Source organism: Ambystoma mexicanum, chromosome 3p (genome assembly GCF_040938575.1).
Source record: "Ambystoma mexicanum isolate Mex_15411 chromosome 3p, UKY_AmexF1_1, whole genome shotgun sequence".
NCBI classification, from domain to species: domain Eukaryota; kingdom Metazoa; phylum Chordata; class Amphibia; order Caudata; family Ambystomatidae; genus Ambystoma; species Ambystoma mexicanum.
The window spans coordinates 553,214,224-553,237,645 of record NC_090925.1 but is presented as its reverse complement, the minus strand read 5'-3'; the positions used below and the strand labels follow the sequence as shown (position 1 = coordinate 553,237,645).

General features: G+C 45.8%; 1 protein-coding gene across 1 annotated transcript in view; it reads right to left on the bottom strand.

Moving 5' to 3' along the window:
• The window catches only part of PREX1 (phosphatidylinositol-3,4,5-trisphosphate dependent Rac exchange factor 1), a 1,235,108-nt gene that overhangs the window by 389,794 nt on the left and 821,892 nt on the right, over positions 1 to 23,422 (bottom strand). The window contains exon 15 of the mRNA XM_069651281.1: positions 10,144 to 10,216. Coding sequence (XP_069507382.1) covers positions 10,144 to 10,216 — 73 coding nt within the window. The remainder of the gene's footprint in view (positions 1 to 10,143; positions 10,217 to 23,422) is intronic.

Sequence of the window (23,422 nt, the reverse complement as noted above, 5' to 3'; positions counted from 1 at the left end):
TTACCCAGCCCGGTAATGTAAATTTGCGAGGGATGCATGCTGCGTTCCTCGCTTTTCCTTTCCTTTGTCCATCTGGCTGTCATGGAAAGGGAGAAGGGACTGTGTGTAGTCCCTTCTTCCCGATCTATGGTGGCCATTTTCTTTTTTTACTTTTTTTCTATTTTTTAATGGCCACTCTTGAAAGGGAGAAGGGACTACATCTAGTCCCTTCTCCTTCTCCCCAATCCGCGGCAGCCATTTATTTCCCTTTTTTTTCCAAGTTGAGAAACGGTCTCAACGCTGTGTCTCAACTCGAGAAAATTGCCATTAGTACTCTGGTACAATGTGCCGGAGTACTAATGGCAATACAACCCTCTGAGGGGGGCATTACCGGTCGGGCAATACCCCTGGGGCTAAGTTAAAGCCCTCCTTGCTTTGCTAGGGCTTCTAATTATCGCCCCGGGGCATTAGCCTACCGGTAATGCCCCCCTCAGGTTCTATGGCTTCAATAAGCTGCAGGCCTTGTAAAAGTGTAATTGGTCTATATTACAAAGCTATGTGCTAGGATGATGCAGACCAGCAGAGGTCGTCAGACCACTGATGCCGCGCCCCTTTAGAAGGATTAGAATTGTTATGGAGCAGCTAACTACAGGGTGCGTAGCACACAACCAAAAGCTACACATACCCAAATACAACTTGGAGAAAAACACCCCCGTACAGGCGCTCCATAATCTACTTTCTCTGCTGTAGTTCAGTGAATTTATTCACACCATAAACTTGCAAAGAATACTTTAAGGTGCATAGAAACTTAAAATGTGTTAAGTGATAATGTTAGTAAGTGACTATACATAATTGACAACAATTACTGTCATCAGTGTTCTTTCATAATGAAGAATGAAAAACTGCCAACTACATGGCCACGAGTTCGCCCATCTGTAAATTTTCAAGGCAAGAACTACAGTTATAATATTATTGACTATTTTCGCGTCCTATTAGTATGAAGTTGAGCGCAATCAATATTGCCATATAACATCTTCAAATGGGAGTTCGCATATCCACTGGTTTAAAGTTCTTGAAGTGGGTGCATCACACGAGTTAGGAGAGTTTTTCTCCTCTTTCCTGCATAGAGCTATGCGTGGTATCCCGCTGTGTGTTTAAGCGTGCTAGGATGAGCCAGACTGTAGGCAGCATTTTTAGACTAGCAAAGAATGAGACCTTTATTTGAGACCTTTAGGGGAGGAAGGACAGCTCAGGTGCAAGACAACGCGGCACAACACAGGTTCGAATCCCGATCACTCGTTGGTATTAAGCACGTTATAAAAGAACAATTATAAAGACTTAATCTGTGAACACAGGATCCAGGCTTATGAGGGCATGGCCATTCCTACAGGTACTTTCAGGTGTGAAATATGGGGGTGCATAAGGGCCCATGGCTTACAAAAGATAGAGAACACATTTTTAAGAATACTGCTTATGGTTGCCCCTTCAACACCTGTGTACGCCATGCATTTGGAAACAGCCATGACATATCTTGCCGACTCTATATTCGTGAGACCTATTCTAACATGGGCCTCACTGTGGGCTGGTACTCATAGCCCTCTAACAAAATATTTAATAATGAACCTAATCACCCTAGATGGTTACAGAAAAGTAGGATGGTTAGACCACAAAGTCCCGCCTACATAGGTTGTCATGGGCAACATACTTTGAGGATTGAGGAAAGATTACGGATCTCTCCAAGATGTCGGCAAAAGGTAGGGCCATGCAATTTTTGGTAGCTGCAGGGAAAATGGAATGATGCTCAGAACACAGGTAACGGCTCACCTACCGTTGGCTCCCTTAAATGGGCCTGCGGATTGTCTGCTTCTGGTGACCATGCCTATGCATAGAGCCCTGCTTATGAAAGCCAGACTGAGTGTTAGATCTGGTGCGGCAGTCATACAGACCTGGTATAAAGACAGCACGGGGCCCCAGATTAGAAATGTAGGCTGGTGGCGTCGGGATCTTGTCTCATTTAATTTGGTTATGCCCATGGCTTAGTTATTTGCAGGCAGAATCTTTACTGAATACTCTTTGAGAGTAGTGGATATGGTCAGCCACCCAGAACATTTGTATTTGCTAACTTCAGTGAGGTTTGTGGTGCTATTTGCACTTGCCTGTTATGTACAGAAAGCGTGGTGGAGACGCCCTATCAAATGGCATGGTGGGAAGGGGTCTGTGTAATCGGGCGATAATACGTTTTATCGCAAGTCTGTAAGAATTGAGGGAGCTGTTCCCCGACAATGATTAATTTGCTATCATGACTGTATGTTTTTAGACTATTTATTCAGTGTATTTTAAAATTGTGATTTGATGAAATGTGATCATGGCTTTATGGATGGAACGACCAGAAATAAACTTGATGATGATAATCGGTCTAGGAAATGGAGTAGTCTTTGCAATAAAAGCTATAGACTTTTTTCCCCCCAAAATATTACACAGGCATGAGATTGTATAATGGTTGTATGTTCAAAAGACAGCAAATAACGGTGAGGAAGCCCTGTAACACAGGCTTCCTGAAGGGAAAGCAATATTCAGAATTACAAAGAGGCCAAAGGTAAGATGAGGGAGGCTACGACAACATGGTCCCAGGGACGTCATTCAGGGGTCGCCAATTGTGACCTCTAAAAAAAAATATACATATATTATTTTTGCAATGCAAGCTCCTGGGCTGTGGCCAGCACCATGTGGCTCTTTACTTCAGGAGTGGCTGGCTTTCTTGTTCAGGCCCAGGAGTGCCACAAGTCTAACACTTTCAGCACTGACCCTAAATAACTAAATAAGAAAGAATAGGAACACCAAATAATGTGGTTTCTGGAATTCTATACAATAATTGCTAGACTCATTAAAGGTTTATTTCAGGCACACTTCAGGGGGTGAGTCACGGATTTAGTCTGTCCTTAAGCACCTCAACTCAGCCTTTCATCCTTGTGAGGTCGATAAATGAGTAGCAACACAGGTTGGGTGATAATGGGTGTATATTTTTTCTATATAAAGCGCTTAAGCGTAAGTGCTATATAATAAACACATCATTATCATTTGGTCATGGACGTCTGCTTGCATTCACAGTCATTTGGTAATGTGGGCCTATACACACTGATCTTAACGATACATATGGCGATTCATGCTTGTATGAAATGTACATCACATTATAGATAGTGATATCGTAACCATATTGTTCGTAGTGTACAATGCTATGTGATGCCACTTTCTGTTTTGTCAACAGGTGAAAGGTCGTGTTCCATCGCTTCCCGTGATATCACTTTGGGGTGGGGGTCAAATGACATCACTTCCTGTGATGTCATCGGGGGGGGGGGGGGTCAAGGGCTGTGTGATGTCACTTCCGCTACCCCAGGCATTTTGGTGAAATGACGTCCCTGCATGGTCCTGAAAACAGATGCAAATGAAATGGGTACTGTGCATTGACCGGGGTTGCGGGTAAGAGTAAGGAGTGGGATTGAAAATGGATGGCAGCACTCACCTTGGTTCCAATGTATAACCGACAACATCCTAAGGTGACTTTTTTAATATAATGTGGTCATACATTAATATTACCCTCTTCTTTACCCATTTTCTTTTCAAGTGGGCGGTGGGGTTCTACTCCCCTTTAACCTAACATTTTCACTTTGTTGCTGCGTACCCTTCTTTCCTCCCCCACTTTGTCCCTAGTCTGCCCTTGCCTATTCTCTTTATGCTGCACCCCTCTTTATATTTACGCATTCTGGTGATATTCCCTGCATCTTAGTTCAACAGTAAAATCCTTTTTTTCCCCCTGTATTTTTCTAGCTACTTTCTGGTAGATTTTGCTTGAAATATTTTAAATATGGAAAGCAATATTCAAGTGTTTTTCAATATTTCAGCACTAGGCATGGGGTGTCCATATGCAGCAAATACGATGCAAAGTATTAACCAACCCCCAAATTGTTCATCTGAATTAACATAACAACTTAAGAAACATGCAAAATGCAGTACAGCTGAAGACAATATTCATAAATGTTTCACATTAAATATAAAAAAAGACAAATATCCGAATTCGTCATGGGTTGCAGTATGTGTGGGTGCTCATCAGAGAGAGGAAGGGGCCCACGGGGACATGCCAAGCCAATGGATGGGACCACGAGGGCAGACAGTGGCTCCTAAAATGGGCCCTCACAAGACCTAAACTCCCTTTAGTTAACATTAAATCATGCCTCGTTGCTAACAGAACATTTGCAAATTACAGAACACAGCATCATTTAAAAGGCAAGCCGTAAACGTAGCCACCACAGCAGAAAACCAAAATCTAAAATAAGAATGAAAAAGGGTGGAGCAGAACTAAAAATAAAGTAATAAAGAAGTGAGCTATGTCAAATTCTACACCATTACGAAAGGGTGTGGCACGCGTGGTGAAGTCATCCGCTTCGAAAGCCGAGACATGGTCTCCCGGTTTGGTCTGCTCGCTTGGGACACAGTGCGAGTGTGGACATTCCAGCATGCACATTCTGGGATCCGTGGATGTAAGGATGTGCAGTGACGCCGTCAGTGGCACGGTGCCAAGACCAGAGCTCCATTCCGACAGAACAGCAAGTTAGGCCTGCGAATATTGCTTAACGTGGCTGCTTACGTATTTTCTTTCCCTGTTAGAAAGTTCCAGACAGCTCATAAGGCTCATATGTATTTGGCCAGGATTCCAAATGAATAATGCCTTGGTTGCGGATTCAAAACTAAATGGATTTGTCAAACATACACATATTTTCCGGCCAGGCTAATGTGCGTGTGTGTATACATAATAACGTGTGTTTTTGTGGACTTCAAGATTCAATTAAATGTATTTATTTATTTATTGTGCATTTGTAAGGCACTTATACATCAAGTAAATTGTGTTTCAAAGCGGCCACAGGGCAACAGGCAGAGGACATGGGAATGAGAACAAATACAACAACGAAAGATAGAGGCGGACTTACTAGGCCTTGTGAGCATTTAGAACATGCGGAGAGAGAAAGAAGGGATTAGGGAGTGGGCTGTAAGTGCTTGGTGTATCAAAAGGAAGTGCTACGGAGTGAGCAGCTTTAAGTGCCCAGATGGAGTGGTCAGCTGCCAATAAATAAGTGTAGGCCTGTGCCGACATAGGCCAGTGGTTTTCAAGGCAAAGTGCTGGGAGGGGTGGAGGCTGTAGGCGATTGGGTGTGGGAGGCCAGGACCCGGGAGGACACATAAGGGCCCTGGTCACCAATCTCAGCAACTGTGGGATTTAACAGAGAAGGGAGGAAGGGAAGGAGGAGGTGAAAAGGAAAGCCTTGAGGAGCCTCGGAAATTTTAGGCGATCTGGCTCAAGACGAAGAGGAAGGGAGAGGCTATTCCATATGAGGGAGCCTTCTGAGTAAAGAGATCTGCCACCAGCTTACTGTTTACTGAAGCTGGTAACACACAGAGGTGGTGCCGGAGAAACGTAAAGATCTGGAGGGAGAGTATTTAGTGAGAGCAAGTTGTAGATAGTGTGGTACCCAGCCCCAGACAGCCTTGTGGATGATGTAGAGGGATTTGAATTTGATCCTTGCAGCAACCAGGAGCCAGTGGAGAGTTTATAGGGCTGGAGAGATTAAGTTCTTGGGCTTGAGGCCAAGTATAAGTCTAGCAGCCCTATTCTGGATTAGCTGGAGGGGTTCTAGAGAAGAAGAGGGTACATTAAGGAAAATGCTATTGCAGTAGTCTAGCCTAGAGCGAACCAGAGCTCTAGAAGCATTGAGCTTCTGGGGGAAAGTGAGGAAAGGAAGAATTCCTTTGAGGAGATGGACTTGAAAGTGGGACTTCTTGGCAAGGTCGTGAATGTGAGGGAGGAAGGAAAGAGGAGTCGAAGAGGACTCCAAGGTTTCTGACTTCAGATGAAGGAGAAGGGGGCACTGGATGGCAGATAGGCAGTCAGGAATGATGGAAGTAAGAAAAGGATCAGAGGGAAGTTTGAAGAAGAGGTGGGTATTATCTGCATAACACTGGAAGTATGAGATGGTGGAAATGAGGCGTGCAAGCAAAGCAAGGTAGTTGTTAAAGAGCTAGGGGGAAAGGTTGGAGCCCTGGGGACGCCGCAAGGGGAGATAGAGGTGGGGGAGGAGAAAGAGCCCAGAATGACCTGGGACGGACTGTCGCCGAGGAAGGAGGAAGAATGACAGTCAGTACAGTGCCCACCCCGAGATACCTAGAGTATCGTGGAGTCATTTAATGAAGATGGAGTGGTTGACCGTATCAAATTCAGAGGAGAGATCAAGTAGAATGAGAACAGCTGAAGAGTTGGAATCAAGAGATGCAAGCAGTTCCTCACGGGTGTTCAGAAGAGCAGTTTCCGTGCCTCTGAATGCTCGGAATCCAGATTGAGGTTCGTGGAGGCAACCAACAAGTTCAGTGTGCTGGGCCAGTTGCGGGAAGACCAGCTTCTCCAGGAGTTTCCCATGGAAGGGGGTGATAGAAATGGGGTGGTAGTTAGCTGGATGAGACGGGTTTGCAGAGGGTTTTTTCAGGAGTGGGCATGCAAGGGAGTGCATGAGGGAGGAGGGGAAAGATCCAATAGCAAAAGAGTGGTTGCATAAATCAGTGAGTGCAGGGGCAAGGAGCCAATATTGTCCTTAATGGTTCTGGAGGAGCAGGGGGAAACCTGTTGGAGGAGACCTTCATGGAGCAGACAACTCTGGTGGCCTCGTCAGGTGTGATAGGATAAAAGGAGGAGAGAAAGGCAGAGGGATGATGGGAGGCCATATGAGGCAAGGGGTAGGTGACGGGGGAGAGGGACGCGGACAGGAGGGTGCTCTGGATGTCCTGAGTTTTTGCAGGGATATGTGCGGCCAGTGCGTTTCAGAGGGCATGGTAGCAAAGAGGTGAGGAGGAGACTTCAGGCGGTGTGGGGGGGGGGGGGTGGCTAGTTCCCTACAGATATTATAGAGTTCAGCCATGTTGTTGGATGCACTAGAGACGCAGACCTGGATGTGGGCCCTTTTCTTGGTGTGGATGGAAAGTCTGTATTGCCTTTGGAGAAGGTGACAGGCCCGTTTTTTCAGAGGGTGAGTCTGAGGTCTGCCACTTTGGTTCTGCAGCTCTTCACTTCCGTTTCAGGGCTACAAGTTCAGAGTCATACCAGCTGTTATGCTTAAAGGCATGTTTCAGGTGGATCCTCATAACTGGGGCAAGAGTGGCAAGGGTATTGGTAATGAAAAGATGGAGGTTGCTGAGAGCGGAGTCAGAGCTAGAGTCTGTAGTGGGGAAAGGGGAGGTGGGAGAAGGTAGATGCGAAGTCAGTAGCTGACATTCATTTCATCGGACGGATTGCATTGCTGGGGAAGGCATGGCCAGAGGGCAGAAAGGACCCAGGTGAGAGAAGAGGACAGAGTGGTCTGACCAGGAGAGTGGGACGGTCCGTCGGGAGGAAAGCAAAAGATCTGTGTGTATGAAGGCATCAAGAGTGTGTCCAGCCAAGTGGGTAGGAACAGAAGGGAGAATTGAGAGGGAGAGAGGTGCAGAGGTCATGGAAGAAAGTGGAGGCCATGATTGAGGAGTCAAGGTGGATGTTAAAATCACCCATGAGAAGGAGGTTGGTGGTGGTGGTAGTGAGGAGAGAGGAGGAGAAGTTAGCCCATTCAGAGAGGAACAGGGTGGTAGAGCCACGTGGCCTGTAGATGGTGGCAATGGTCAGTGACGAGGTGGGAGAGATGACCAACTTGCAGGCCGGGCTTTCGAAGGAGGAGTGAAGCTGGGTGGGTATGAGGGAGGAAGGGACCCACTAAGGGAAGATAAGAGCAACCCCACTGCCTGCATGGTTAGGGCAAGGCTGGGGGATGATCATATATCCATCAGGGAGAAGGGAGTCAAAAGCAGTGACTGAGCTGGCCTTGAACGACGTCTCAGTAAGAGCAAGGATATTGAGGTCAAGGTCTTCAAGGAGGAGGCAGATGTTGGCAGAGAGTTTGATGGCAGAACAAGCATTAAGCATGGCAAGATGTAAGAGGTGTCCACCTTTGAAGGTTTTCTGAGAAGGGGTACAGGGACTTGGTACACCAGTCATACAGGGGGTGGGGGGCCGCAAGAGTGGAAGAAGGAGCTGCAGGAGTCGGGAGGAAGTTAATGAGGGACAGCAGGCACTGGTCAAGTGCTAGTGTGAGATATATTAATGATAAACCTGGATGTTGCAAAGCCTGCCAAGAGGACATCACATTTAGTGCCACCATTAATGGGTGAGGATGTAAGAGGAGAGCGAGAGTAGAGATGAGGAGTCCATAGGTCTGGGGAAGGGACAGAGAAGAGGATATCAGTAAAAGACCTGTCTGGAATTTGCGCTGACATAGATGTCTGCGATAAGTAGGCCAGGTTAGTGGTCAGGATGTCTTTTTTTAAGCTCTTTTCTTCCAGACTTTGTGAGAGAGGGAGGGTAGGTGATAGTAGAGGTGATAGTAGAGCCATTCCAGCAAACAGGGGAGGTGGTGAGTACCATAGTGGCGAAGGATATGAGGAAGAGAGGGGAGGGGCTGCACAGCACAGTACAAGCACAAACTCGCCAGGCAGCACACAAAACATATGTAGAGGCACCTAACTTCTATTTTTGTTACAAGGCACTCTGAGCACACAAAACAAAATTGGCAGCACAGATCTAAGAGGCCTGTGAAACAAGGCGGTGATGACTCGTGCTATGTGTGAGGTGGAGAAGGTTAGTGCATGAAGGAGCAGGTCAACGTGTCAACAGAGGTAGTGTGACAGAGAAGAGGATAGAGCGTGCCACATGGTAGCTTACCAGGGATGGCAGTAGATCAATGTCCATTTCTTAGGGCTGTCAGGAAGCAGAGTGCAGGGAGAGGTGTCCCATCATGCTCCAACAGGCTCAGACAGTAGCCTTAGTGGAGGGGCCTTGGTTAGGGGGCTGGCTTAGTCCAACAGCTTTCCTGATTGGCCTAATGGCAACCAGCAGGCCAATCAGTGGCCAGTTGCCAGGTGATGGTGGGGTGGAAGAACAAAGAGGCTGCCATCCGCCATCTTGGAGTGGGGTTTACTCCACTTGATGGGGTGACACGGTGTGCAGCAAGCCTGTACTCCTCAGCTGCTGCTCCTTGGTGCTGCTCCTGGCTCGTGTTTGCCTCAATGCTTCCGGAGAGTGGCCAAGAGGCAGTCGAGGGGGCCAATGGTTGGCCTTGGTTAGGGGGCCGGCTTCCCTGATTGGCCTAAGTGCAACCAGCAGGCCAATCAGTGGCCAGATCCCATGTGATGGAGGGGTGGAGGTGAGTATGCTTACACCTGGTTCTTTGGAGTGCCACCCTTCTTCCGTGGGAGCATCTCTTTTGAAGTGAACATTCTGACTTTCAGCCATCTAAGAGTGCTTAAGAGGGATGGCGGTGTACCGAGTACATGCAACTGATCTTATTGATTCAAGCTGCTTGAATCATATTCAGCTGTGCATGGATATGGGGAGGGTGTTGGCTTGGTTTGCTTTGTACATCCTCCATTTTGTGTCATATTATTGGCATACCTTTAGTCATATTCCATGCACTTGTGGTGTAAAAGAGGGTAGGCGTGGGGGGGGGGGGCTGTTCTTCGCTATTAGACCATATGGATGAAGCAACGTGAGGGAGTTGTAGGGAGACATTGAGGCTAGGTTTGGGGTTGGAGACCGGTCTCAGGGTTTGGAGGACTTCATAGCGTTTACCACCCTCAATACAGGTATTACAAATAAGGAATTTGTTTTTCCTGTATATTGGCATTTGCAATACCCCAAATTAAAAATTATAAATGTGGTTCACTGTCTAGGAGACTAGTTCTCAAGCTACGCAGGCACCTCCCCTTCCCCCATGAGACACATTCCAACATGTTGGGTTCCTTCCATAGAGCGAGTGTGGATATGGTGAGGTTAAAGTACACCAATGCTTGTATCAATTGATTTGGTTTAGAGAATGCTGGTACATGGATTTACACCACTGTCAGTGAGGTGTCATATTGGTGCTTCTCATCACCACCACCCTCGAACCCTCCATTTTGGCAGGTCCAACCTGGCGCCCCCTCCCGCCTTGTGCACCTCTAATGATGGCACCCATAACATCAATGCAGGGTTTTAGATCATGCCCTGTGTTTAGACGGAGAAGTTACGATTTCTAACAAAAAGAGAAAATGATACTTTACCATGATGCATGAAGCCATTGTTGCAGAGCCCAACGCCCAGAGCGACCGCTTCCTCCCGCGTCTGGCAATCTCCCTGGAAACAAGAGGGGGTACGTCACCATTCAACTTCTCTATCAAAACAGTTCTCTCCCTGACTGCAGCAGCTGAGAAATCCGCAAAGTGCACAGTGTCTAGAACAATAGCACCCATTGCATGTTCAAACGGTCCCCTTTCCCGAATATCCACTGACGGCTATATATAGAGAACCCCTCTCCTCCCACAGGAAGTGTGAAGACAAAGGCAAGCGCTACAGAAGACTGCTGGCTACACGCACAAGCTCACTGTTTCAACTAAATATAGGACATGTTTTATTGCACTGACAATTGTGACAAATCGTAGAGTTCCATTGAGAGCAAAGCAGACGGGAAGCGCACTCTCTTCAAAAGAACTTCACAATAGAAGGAAATAAAAGAATCCCACACTATGTAGGTCATATTCACACCCTACAAGCGTCCATATACCCACCTTCATGCGTTTCCTTTTAATATGAGCTACATTGTTGTTTGACGTAAAATGCCTTACAAACACATTCTAAGAAAGCACATAATTTGCCTTACTCAGAAATACTCGAATAGGCAGTAGGGCGACTGGCCATGCAGGGATACAGTCTGCTGCCATAAGAACACAAACTGGAATCCTTACTGCACACCAGTCAGTAACAATGCAACCATACACATGAGCAAACACAAGAGTTGCCTCTGGCATTCAAGTAAACTATGCAGCTTGCAGGGGTAAAATGACGCCCCCTCCTGGTGGAACTCTAGGTGGCCACCTAGCCTTACATTCAAACTGCCAAATATTTTTACCAAAACAATATTTTGCAGGTGTACTTTTACTCCATTTTGCATTAGGTCGTAATTTGCCAATACTTGCAACTTTTAAGAGGACGTGTAGCCATTGGCATAGGGACATGTGTCCGTCAGAGGTCAATATGGAACTTTCCCTTTGCTCGAACTTCATCCCATGACCATTGCGGAATAAAACAAAGTCACTGTATTATTAATTAACCAACTATGCAGTTCTGCTTTTTTCCAACTATGAGGAACAGAGAGCATGCTGAATAAAACATAATAAATGAGAAACATTTTGCAAAAAAAATATATATATAAATTACAGCTGTTGCTCAATTCTGTGTTGAAGTAGGACATCTGAAGTGACAGGCTCCACATTACTCCATAGTGTAAACATTGGGAGTGAATGACTAGGCTATGTGAAGAGCGGTCTCCACCTGGTGTGATCGACCACCGAAGGTCCATACCATTAACTGCATTTGCAAAACAGAGCCGTGGATGAGCCAATTGTTAAAAATCACAAACAAGAAGAAAAAATCAGCATTATCAGATGAAACAATTTCAGTATTACACTGCCCTGAATTATTTCATAAACCACATTTGCTCTTTGAAAAATAACAATTAAACCCAGAACGGCCCCATGCATGCAGTAGTGCCAAAAGCACATGTTTGCTTTATGAAGATGTGTCATTTTGGGGACTGTCAGGATGTACTCACAATTATGACAATGGCGATGAGCGAAAAATAAAATCTAGCGGTTAAGCTCTAATATGTACCATATGTAAAAGTGCGGGAGGGGGCAGCCAAGAAAACGGATTATAAAAAGCTCCTAACTCACAAATGGCAGCAATATCTAGGACAAAACTGGAGATGGAGGTACCCAGTTGCTCCAAGAGGTATGGGCTGGGGGGCGGACTCAATGGGCTTGTTGGATGTGATGCCCTGCTATACTGTCGATTATATAGGTCATTTTATCTGCATACCCTCCGACCATACTGTTCACTCAACTCTGGCATGAGTAAAGGGCAGGGATTACCAGTGGGAGGGCAACATGATTACAAACATATAAAAAGAACGATGTGAGGATTGAAAACAACTGGAGACAGGTGCAGTAAACTCACTTCAAGGTGCTCATTGATGAAAGATCAGAGTTGGGAGGAGCAGAGGAAAGGTGGGGCAAAAGGAAAAGGGCTATACGTACAGTCAATCACAGGTAGAGCGAGGTCAACACCGTCCTGAGTAACCTAGATCTAAGGTTATTGTAGTGCTTTATTGTCCATCATGTTACGGGGCGGGATGACTTGCACGCTGTATGTCTATAGACTTTGTATCACGTATCTGAGATGGGTTTGGGGGTTGCAATTGTGAATTTGTCATTTTGAGTAGTTCCCTGAATTTCACTGGGTCACACAGATAGCAAGCTAGGCTGTTCCTGGCATTCTGTAATCTAGGGAACAATCGCAAGTTTAGCTAAAGAGGCGCAATGGTGCCAGCCTCACAGTAGCAACACCACTAAATGCATGTATGGCAGCCAGACGACAGCAGTCTTGAAAGATAGGCTTTGGAAGGTGGCAATACCGGAGGAGAGAATGTAGACGTGATGCTTATAGAGTCCTAAATAAGCCTTTGGAGGTGAGAATCCTTAGAACAGTGAATTTTGACACTCATGGAATGGTGATGCCAGAATAGACTGTACAACCGTGCGCAGAAGCAATGTCCCTCTTTATGCTAGCACATTTCTGATGATAATGGGTACATCTTTCCATTGAGTGAGGGAACTTGTGAAGAATCCAGCAGATCCCTCACTGAAATCCTTCCTAAAGTCTCCTCCCAGGTGGCCAGAGAAAGGCAGATGCTTCCTGATCCCAACTCTGGGGGTGGTGTACTGCCGGAGGATCACCTGGGTGGAGACCAGGCCCAGGGTGGTGGGGAGATTCCATGGGATGAGACAGTATTTTTCCTCTAACTGGAGACTCTTTCCACAATACCAGAAGAGGTTATGGCTTACTGTCATTTTAATATCACTCAACCTCTTATGAAATCTGAGGTGGTAAACCTTAAGGTTGTAACACAAAGCATATTATAGCAAAGGAAAGAATGTTTTTGCTTCTTAAAATCAAATGCCCCCGCAATACCAAAGGTACAACTCAATTAATGGCGGAAATGTCTTCTCTAGATCATTTTCCTCCAGCAAAGTTAAAACCAACAGCCCCTCTGTTATAATTATTAAAGGAATTACATCTACCCTTAAAAATACTCAAGAAGTAGAAAAACCTGGCTGTGATGAAGTAAACTACATGTCCCAGAATCCTATAGGGACTGAGATGAAGAAGCGTGTAGATGTAGTAGTCAGGAAATTAGGTCTAACAGTCTTTGCAAGAGTCAGGCAATTGAAATCAATGGCTCACGCCTGAAGCCAATTTCCAAACATGAGAGACATAAAAGACTGCCGCAGGAGAGGGGAGAAGGAAGGAGCTGGAGCAGGAGTTGGAAATCTGACAGAAGTAGCAGTAGTAGAAGAGCACGAGGCTGGCAATTCATGAGCAAGTGTGATCAAAGAAAGGACGCCGTAGCGTGGAGACAGCAGATTTCATCTTTAAGCTCTGAGAGGGTCCTGTGGTCTCAAAACCTGCATTGCTGTGGCTGCACTGAGAAAGATGTGTTGCGAGTGGAGCTTTCCCAAGGAGCGCTGTGTGGCTGTGATTGCAGAGCCGTGACCGTGTTCAAGCCTAAGGCCTGCAAGAGAAAGCGAGCCAAGGGGCTGAGGATTAAAGGAGACTCCCAATTGGCGTGGCTGGACTCGAGACACCTGTGCTGCAGAGGGGTGTGGGTCCCAAGAGTGCCCAAAGCCGTAGGAGGAGTTGAAGGAATCGGGAAAGTGAAGCAGCCTGCAATCGCAGTGTTCCTGGAGCTGGTGAGTGAAGCTCAGGGTTTTGGTTCACTCAGCAAGCCGTACCGGTAACTAACCAGCTCAGAAGTAATTCGCATAAGTTCAAAAGCAAGTATAAACTGTTTGTCATTGTGGAAAATCCTTTTAATAATGGAAATGTAACATGCGCACTATTAGTGAGAGCAACAGCGTTCGCGAAAGAAGGAAAGCCTATTATTTCCACTGCTGAATAATTAACTTTTGACAGAGTGGTTGCGCGTCTCTCATTAAAGAGGCATGCCTGTTAAAAACCATTCCGAAGAACTAACATTGACTTTTACAAATTTAACACGTGAATGCATCAAAGGAAGGTCACCTGTGGCCAATTGTATTTCCTAAAGGAGTCTGACACCTTTGCCGTGATATTGAATAGAAATACAATCTTTGGTATCTCTTTAAGGTTAAAGATTTATCTTAAAGAGTGGCTGTGTGTGCTTACATTTGTTTTTCCTTTGAAGAATGAACCTTGTAATACTCCGAATATTTATTCTTTAAATCCAGAAGTGGCTGTACTGACTGGAATAACAAGCATTGCCCCAAGCCAAGAGGCAAACCTTTTCCATAGTGAAACCAAGGTTGTTAAAGGTCCAGTGTTCTCTGATACAAGTGTGACATTATTGCATGAAGCTGGAAGAGTGGCAGCACGGCTTCAAGGTTGTTCCTGGAACCAAGAACATGTGCACAAAGCTGGGGAAGGGGAGCTGGGTGCTTGTAAAATCTCATGCAGAAAAAGATAATCTTTAATGCTGAAGACTGATGAAGTTCAGAGAAAGTCAGTCTGGAAGCAGAGGCAGGTTAAACCTTTGGCAGTGATACAGACAGAAGAGGCAAAGAGGCTGCCCTTTTCTTGGAGTATAGAAAAGAAGAGTGCCTTGCCTACCTGTAGAGGTCGAAGTGTCTTGCCTTTATATGCCTACTCGTTCTGAAGTATAAGTTGTAGAAGAAGCAGAAGTGCCTGAACTGTGGTGGCGTATAAACTGTCAGTGGATGTCTTTTTGAAGTGGTAGCATATTGTGGAACAAAGGAGACTGTTTCCACGGCAACAGTAGTAGAAGTGTGGTTGTCAAGAGGAAATAAACAACCCAAAGAGAAGCATCCTGAGAATTAAACCAAATGTACTGCAGAGGTCTTAATCAATTGTAAGTCGTCGAAGAAGTTGTTAACCTAATCTTTGAACTGTGGCTATTCATCTTGGAAAGATGACATCCAGGATTGCCATTGGTGCTATTTTTTGGGCTGAAATTGGAAGGGGATCTTTTCAACTGAAAGATGAAGGTTTACCAGTGGATTTTTGTTTAATGAACTTTGGTGTTGATTTGGAACTCATAGAACTGGCTCAAGACACTTCCCTTTCCTTTGAACATTTGGAGTACCTGCTCTGGGAACACCGTTGGGAAGGGATTTACCCAGGTACAGTTGAAGATCATCCAAAATACTGGTTAAACAGTATGTTGTTTAGGATTTCTTTGAATGTTTTGTTGTTTAGTGTGAGGGCCAGTTCTGTTCATGTTAGGAGCAATTCCCTCAGCCTTTAGACCAGGTAGGGAACTCTGTGATATAGTAGGAATAGTCAGGATTTATTTGCCATATTTCTCTTTAATATAATCTTGAGAAAAACAAAAGCAGTTGTCTGCCTCAAATTACTGACCACTAACAGTGCTCCTCTATTCTGTTTAGCATCTCCCCTCCCCTCCCTGCCTCCCACATTGGCTGCATTGCCTGACCTGGAATTACTTTCCCAATTCGCCAACAGCAGAGCTGGCCACTATACAACTATAGTGTTGTATTAACTCAAAGCCTGGCCAGTGTGCTTTTTGCATATGGTTGCCCCTCTGGGGATATCCCCCATGTTGCAGAGCATGTTGATAGCAATTAAGGCCACTTCGAGAACATGTTGCCAGTTGAAAAACTAGTGGGAGGAAAGGGTGCTGTTGATAAGGGGATGGGGCATTGATGGCATTGAGACAAAGATAGCTCAGTGTGGCTATGTGCTCACCCCAGACTTCTGTGTTACAACTGCACAAAACAGGTTTCAATCACACCCAGATGGACTCAAAACTCCCGCCCTGCCCCCTACTGTATGAAAACTTGAGTACCATTAAGTTGGGTATAAGCACCTACATTTACAGTGCTTGGAAGTGGGAGGAACCCCACATGAATTGCATTATGAAACATAATACAGTTCCCAAGGGTAGAAAGGATATTTTTATCCCTTCTACATTTCGTTAAGTTAAAACAAGCACCCCCCCCCCCCACTTTATGAGGAGTGCTGGGGAGATACAATGTATCCCCTTTCTCACTAGCACTGTAACAATTCTGTTACATGGACAAGCTTACCTTTAATGGCTGGTGGCAGTGAACTTTTTTGCTAATTCTGTGCACCTTCAACGCAGGCTGTTCCCGCAGCCGCGGTAAAGGCACCCAAGGGTGCCCATTTGATCAAAATGGCCCCGTCTTCTTTCTTTTCCATTTTAGTGCATCTTGTCCCTTCTCGGTTCTTCCCCTGCCCTTTAGGTTAGGAACACCCTTTCAGTTTATTTCATCTTCGGCTTGGAGACCTAGGTCATGCCCGCCCAGGTTCCAGAGTGTCTGTGAAGGCAGGAAGGGAGGGAGGAGTCAAACACTCTGCAAACCCTTGTCTTCCAGCATGATTGCGAGAATTATTTTCTAGCTAGGAGCTTGGCTGTCCTGAAATTACTGTGAAACCCCCAGGTTTGAATGTAGCACGCCGGTTTGATTGGCTGGGTTCCTGCATACATTTCTGATCCTGGAAGCTGAAGAGGTAGTTGACACCTGGACCTAAATCGGATGAGGAAGATGAAGAAACCATGGCTCAGATGATTTCCGGCGATGGGAGAGCCTTTATCCGGAGTCTGCTGTTACCCTTCCTTACAAGTAACCTGGGGGTTCCTGAAAATGACGATCCTGACCCAGAGCCTGGTGGGATTCACAAGACTCAAGAAGACATGCATTTTGAACCATCCCACATTGTACTGCAACCTTGCGGGCCTGCAATACCCCAATACCCGGGGACCTCGAGCCACTGTATGGTGCACAGTCTTCCAAATTCCGAATCAAGCTGAAACTTTGGTGGCATCCTGCTGGACCATCACCAGTGTGCTGGATCAGATTAGCGACACAAATCCAATCAGCGATATTCAGTCGTCTTCTATCTTCTGAAAAGGGCGCCAAAACCACAGAGCTGCATCCAGCCACGAAGACGCTCTTGCCTGGAGCCATCACCATTTATCCCTGCTGCAAATTCAGTTTCAGACTCTTGTCTTCTGTCTTCATGACAAAGGAATCCATCCACCAGATTTTTGGCTGCATATCCGGAAGTCTCCCCTGTAGCAACTCTTCTTCCGTGCTGAGGTACGGTATTGGCTGGGGTATTTACCTACCTTAGGCTTTTGTGATTCCTGTGTAGCTTTGGGGTGTTTCTTGTGATTGGGAGTCCTCACATCCAGTTCACACAGGCCCACTGCTGGAATACTCCTAGGATGTCTTTGCAGAAGTGCCTGGAACCCTTTCAAGCTCTCTAAAGAGTAATGCTTACCTCTACGAACAGTCTTCCTCAGGAACTCTGACTTTTGATACTTCTGTGCCTTCCTGAACTGTCTGTTGGACACTAGAGACCTAGTGACCCCCGTTCTGCCACTGAGAACACTCATGCTCCAGGAATAGGGAAATACTTTAAGGATTGGGCCTGTTGCTTAGAAAAAGAGAACACATGTTTTAAATTGTACTTACTTGTGAAAGAGTTGGTTGGCAACTTTAAGTAAGAGTAAGCGGTTACAAATGTTCTTACTGAACTTGAATGTTTTTTGCCATTCTGAAAAGTATTTGCAAGGATATTTTACTCACCGGTGAATTGGTTGCACATCCTGCCCAAAAGTAATGCTGTTGGCTTCATTTAACTATTTCTTTCAGAATATAAATGTGTAGGTTCACCAACTGGGTCTTGCTTCCCCTGACATGCTGTATAGCCTGTCTAAACTAAGTATGTCTTAGGTCTTACCTACCTTGAATAACATTGGATCATTCGTAAAGTGTAACATTGGGTTTTGCTTTTCATGGTCTGTTTTATACAGATTCTAAAACAGATTGGTTTATACCTACCTTTAAGTTGCTGGTAGCTCCTTCAAAAGGTATATAGGTTTTGCCTACCTTGAATAGCTGTGTGCAATTCTGAATAGGTTTACTGCAGGTTTTACTAAACTTGGTCTGCCTTGTGCCATCCTAAAATAAGTTAGAGTTATTGCTTACTTAGATCGGTTTTCCACTGATAGGAAAAGCAACTGATATAGTATGTTACAACATTAGGTTTTACCTGCCTAGAATAGCTGTGTGCCAATCTTGAAAAGTATTCTGTAGGTGTAGCTGACATTGGTCTACCTGGTGCAATGCTAACTTACTGTAAAGAAACTGTAATTGTATATTGCACCAGAAGGTCTAACTCGTCTAGTATAACTGTGTGTTATCTTGAATGTGGTTATAGTATAGCTGTTATCCTGAATGTGGTTATAGGTTTCTACTGTTCCTTCAATCTGTGCTCCACTATTCAGAAAAGTATACTTTCAAGTTGGTTTGCTGAGTGGTTTCTTAAATGAGTGTCGCTGCACAACTGCCAGAGGCTACTACCCTTGTATTAGTGAAAGTGATCAGAAAGTAACTGGGTTTACTCCCCATGAACAGGTGTTTCCTATACTAAATGTGTTTGATAAGGTCTGACTTCCCTAGAACTACTGTTAGTTTTCTGAACAAGGTCTATGCGTTGGTCTCTGTGTACTTTAAAGCATTGTGTTGTGTTTTAATAATGTGTTTATGACTATGACAAAGTACTTATTACCAAAACTTAACTTGGCCTAATTGTATTTATAATAAACCTTTATTTTTGATAATACTTCTGGTTGTGTTTCTGTTGAACCCTTGGTATACTACAAGTTCTTTGTATCTTCCTACAGCCCACTCTCCCGCCTAAGACAAGCCTGGCTGCTCTGTCTATGCTACAAAATACTCAGGTGGTACTGCCTTACACTAAGAGTGGAGTTTTGTACTTCTCAGTTGTATGGTTTTACTGAGCCCTTGGTTGGACTTCCTAACACGCACCACGTTCCCAGGATTAGAATCCTATATGGAAAGCAGGACCATCAAACTTCGATGAAGTGCCAGGGGGTTGCATTACAATAACTGCACTGGGAGGAGTAGATTAAGATGGTGGGTTTCAATGTCATAGCTGTTATTTATTTCCTGTGGTGCTAAATTGCACTGGGGAGTATTGTGCATCATTGCACCAAGAGACGTGCTCCACTTTTATAAGTGGTCTATAAACTGTCCAATGATCCAGTGGGCAAGAGGAGCTGTAAAATGACAATCAGTGGTGGCCAATCCTGTACATCTGGCCTGCCTGCCACACTAGTAGAAAACATTACACATCGTAATAAGAATTGTAGTGTCTAACCCTAGTGCACCCCCAAATCCCACCACACTAGTAATGACCCCCTCACCCTGACCTGCATCATAACATGTGCGAGGCTTGTTTAAAAGTACAGTGGGAGTGAATATTTTAGGGGGATGTTCCCTCTACGGCCCCCATGCCACTGGGTACAATTCAAGTCAGCCCCGGTCCCATGTCAACTGTGGGAAAGCCCTGCACCACACATGGCTGTTCCACCACTGGGAGGAACACATTTTAAATTAAGAAAGTCCGTAAGAGAAGCAAGTTGCCCACCGAGTGCTACTACAGCCTAGTGTTACTCGGGGTCGGGGATTACTTTTGCTCGGGCACCAATAATAAGGTGGCCCACACTCACAAATGGCTATTCATTTTTCTGTGACAGACTTCGAGGAGTAGCTAACGTGAGGGAGCGCGGTTGGTAAAATGTGGTGCACATTGTGAATTTGAAAGACTGCTTTTTCGTAACAAATCTGCACAGTGAAGTGACTCATCAAAATGGCCCACTTTGCTCACAAAAAGTGCTCACGGTGCACACACAAACCTTTTCTGACACTTGCATATCCGGCCTCAACTCCGTGTGTTGCCCTATAGTACAGTCCGAGCCTAGTGTTCCTCAACCCCACTCAACTGCCAGTACCTGCCGCCGCCGCATGCGTAGTATTTGGCACGGGACTGACTTTGAAACTGGAATGAACAAACTAATTCGACTTTCGGCGCGCTGCATCTTAATATTTCGCAGCCAAATGGGCTTTGTAACTTGAATTACGTAGTGGATTTTAGAAAACATGAGTCCCCAAAGGGCATTTAAGCCCTCTCTAATAGGTTTAAAATCCATTAGAGACCAAGGTTATTACTGGCGTTATTGCAGGGCGAATACACCATTTCAATCCAAAGTCAGTCATGGTTGAGCAAAGCAGAGGTTTGCACCAGGCGGGAGGCAGAGGTGTGCACCCGGCGGGAGGCTGAGGTGTGCACCCGGCAGGAGGCTGTTTGTGGGGCACTATTTCTAGGACTTCTTGGGTTCTGCAATTTGTAAACATGGATTTGAGCAATTCTGTCAAAGGAGGAGTGTTGTATAATTAATGGAATGATACAAAGGAGGCTGCGAAGCTGCAGATGTTTCTTTATTCAAGGTGGATCATCAACTTGATATCTGCATCTTAAGTAACAACAGGTGGGCAACAGGCCCTTGAATTATGGTCCAGCTGATATGAGTCTTTAGTCTCTATTCAGGCTCTTAGTCCAGTCCAAAGGAGGAGAACACAGGAGCCGATGTTGCTCTGTGCCTCCTCTCCCAGCGTCTGCCCTGCGCGGAGCGCGGGAGCCCTATTTCCGTTTTCTGGATCGATATCTCGACACACCTCCCTCTGATAATGCAAAACAAGTTATTGCAGGACATAGTCATTGTATCTCACCGGTCTTCTGTGTTCCCTTCTCGGCCGGTCACCTCTCTCGCTGTGGGTATCCTGCTTGTGGTCATCTTCTTGCTCTGCTGTGGGTGTATCCACTTCAATTTCATTTTCTTCGACTTCTCTTCTGTCTGTATCCGGCTCTCGTTCTCTCTCTCTCTCTCTCACTTTCCATTACCTCCTCGGTTTTGGGTCTTTCATGGGTCTTTTCTCTCGCTTGCCTCTTTTCAAACATGGCTACTCTCTCCATGTTCCATGTGCGCCCGTCTTCGGTGCGGACGTGGTTGGTTCCTCTGTGAATCACTTTGATGGGTCTGCTTAATCTTGAGCCCGTCATTTGATCCTTGGTCGGCAAACGTATTTTGATCCAATCTCCTTTTACGTCTGACCCTTGTTTTGTCCTTCTGTCGCTCCACCTTTTCATGCGTGCTTTGCTGTTCTCTATTCTCCACACCACTTCCGACATGTCTACTTCCTCATCTTCTCTTACTCTGGCCAACCATGGTGGCACGAGTGTGGAGGCTGCTCTCCTCCCTCTCAATATGCGATGAGGGGAGATTTGGGTGATCCCGTTGGGAGTCAGTCTGTGAGCTGCGATGGCCTCTTTGGTCGTTTTGAGGGGATCCATTCTCGAGGTGGTCGCTAATTGGATGGCTCCTTTAATAAACCTGTTGGCCCTCTCCACAAGCCCATTGGCTTGGGGATGATATAGCGCTGCTTTCTTCTGGTGGATGTTGTGCTTCTTCAGGAACAGTTCCATGTCTCCGGATATTAGCTGTACCCCATTGTCTGTCACTAACTCATTGGGCAGCCCTTCCCTCTGGAAGAGGGCAGTGAGGACTTCTATTATGGTGGCAGTCGTAATGTTGGGGACAAACTCGGCCTCGACCCACTTTGATAAGTAATCCACTAGCACTATGCCATAGCAATGTTCGGGCGCCATTGCTTCCAATGGTCCTATAAAGTCCAGGCCTACTTTCGACCACACCGTTTCAGTGGTAATCATGGGCACTTGTCTGATCTTTAGGCGCTTGTCACCGTTGAGACACTCATGGCATCTCTCAATCATAGCACGGATCTCCTGATCCATAGACGGCCACCAGTAGGCTTCCCACACTTTACGACGTGTCATGGTGTTCCCCAAATTGCCTGCATGAGCTCTGCACAGGATGGTTTTCCTCATACCTGTTGGTGGAATCACCTGGTCAGTCTTCATAATTATGCCGGTCTCAGAGATTTCATCTGCCACTTTCCAATATGGTCTCATTCCTTCTGGCACTGCCCTTTCATCTGGCCATCCATTCTTGACCCATTCTCTAATTCTCACCATGGTGGGGTCTTTCCCGTCTTCTTCCATCCAATGTCTCTCACTTAGCTCTAGGTAGTCTGGGGTCTGGAGATCTGTGATGGATGCTACAATGCATTCTTCTTGCAGGAAGATGGAGGCATTGTCCTTGCTTTCTGGCAGTCTTGACATGCAGTCTGCCTGCAAATTCTTCCACCCGGGATGTGTTGTACCTCGAAAGTGTATTCTTGCAGTTTGGCTGCTATGTGTGCTAATCTCGGTGTCGACACTTTGGTGCCTCCTGGGCTGAGTATACTGATGAGGGGCTTGTGGTCGGTGACCAACTTGAACTTTGTGCCCCACACATGTCCTGAAATGTTCCACAGCCCATGCACACGCCAACATCTCCTTCTCGATGGTGGAGTAGTTTTGTTCGGCTGACGATAGGGCTTTAGAGGCAAATGCTACCACATGTTCTGTGTCGTCCTTTTTCTGGGTGAGAACAGCTCCTAATCCGTATGCTCTGGCGTCCGTAGTGATGACTTTACTCCAGTCTGGGTTGAACGGTTGCAGGCATGGCGCTTACACTATGTGTCGTTTGATGCTTTCAACTGCTTTCTTCTGGGCTTCTTGTCACGTGTACTCTGATTCTTTTTTGAGAAGCTCGCGGAGCGGCGCTGAGGTTTCAGATAATTTGGGGATGAATTTGGCATAATATTCCGCCAGCCCGAGGAATGACCTCACTTCGTCTTTGTTGGTGGGTTCGGGAGCTTTAATTATAGCCTGTAGTAGGTTTTGCTTGGGACTTATATCTTGCTCTGATATCTTGTACCGAAAATACTCAACTTCTTGCGCCTTGAATACGCATTTGTCATACCTTAATCTTACTCCCGCTTCTTGAAGCTTGGTGAGGACGGTTTTCAATGTGGCATCATGTGTCTGTTTGTCTGCTGCATATAAGAGGATGTAATCCTGGAAATAGGACACGTTCCTGACATCCGTAGTAGGGCGTCCATCATGCCTTGAAACGCAGAGGCTGCGGATGATAGGCCAAACAGCATCTTTGTGAATTGATAAGTGCCAAACGGAGTGATGAAAGCAGTCAGTGGCTTGGATTCCTTATGTAGTTTTATTTGATGGTACACATTCCTCATGTCCAACTTCGAGAACACTCTGGCCTCCATCATGAGGATGAACTCGTTGATGCTCGGCAGGGGGTAGCTGTCCGTGATTACTTCCAGGTTGAGACTGCGGAGATCAATGCATACCCTTAGCTCTTGTGAATTCTGTTTTTTTACGAGTACCACTGGGCTCAGCCACTCTGATGCTTCAATTTCTTTGAAGGTGCCGTCTTTCTTCATTCTGTCC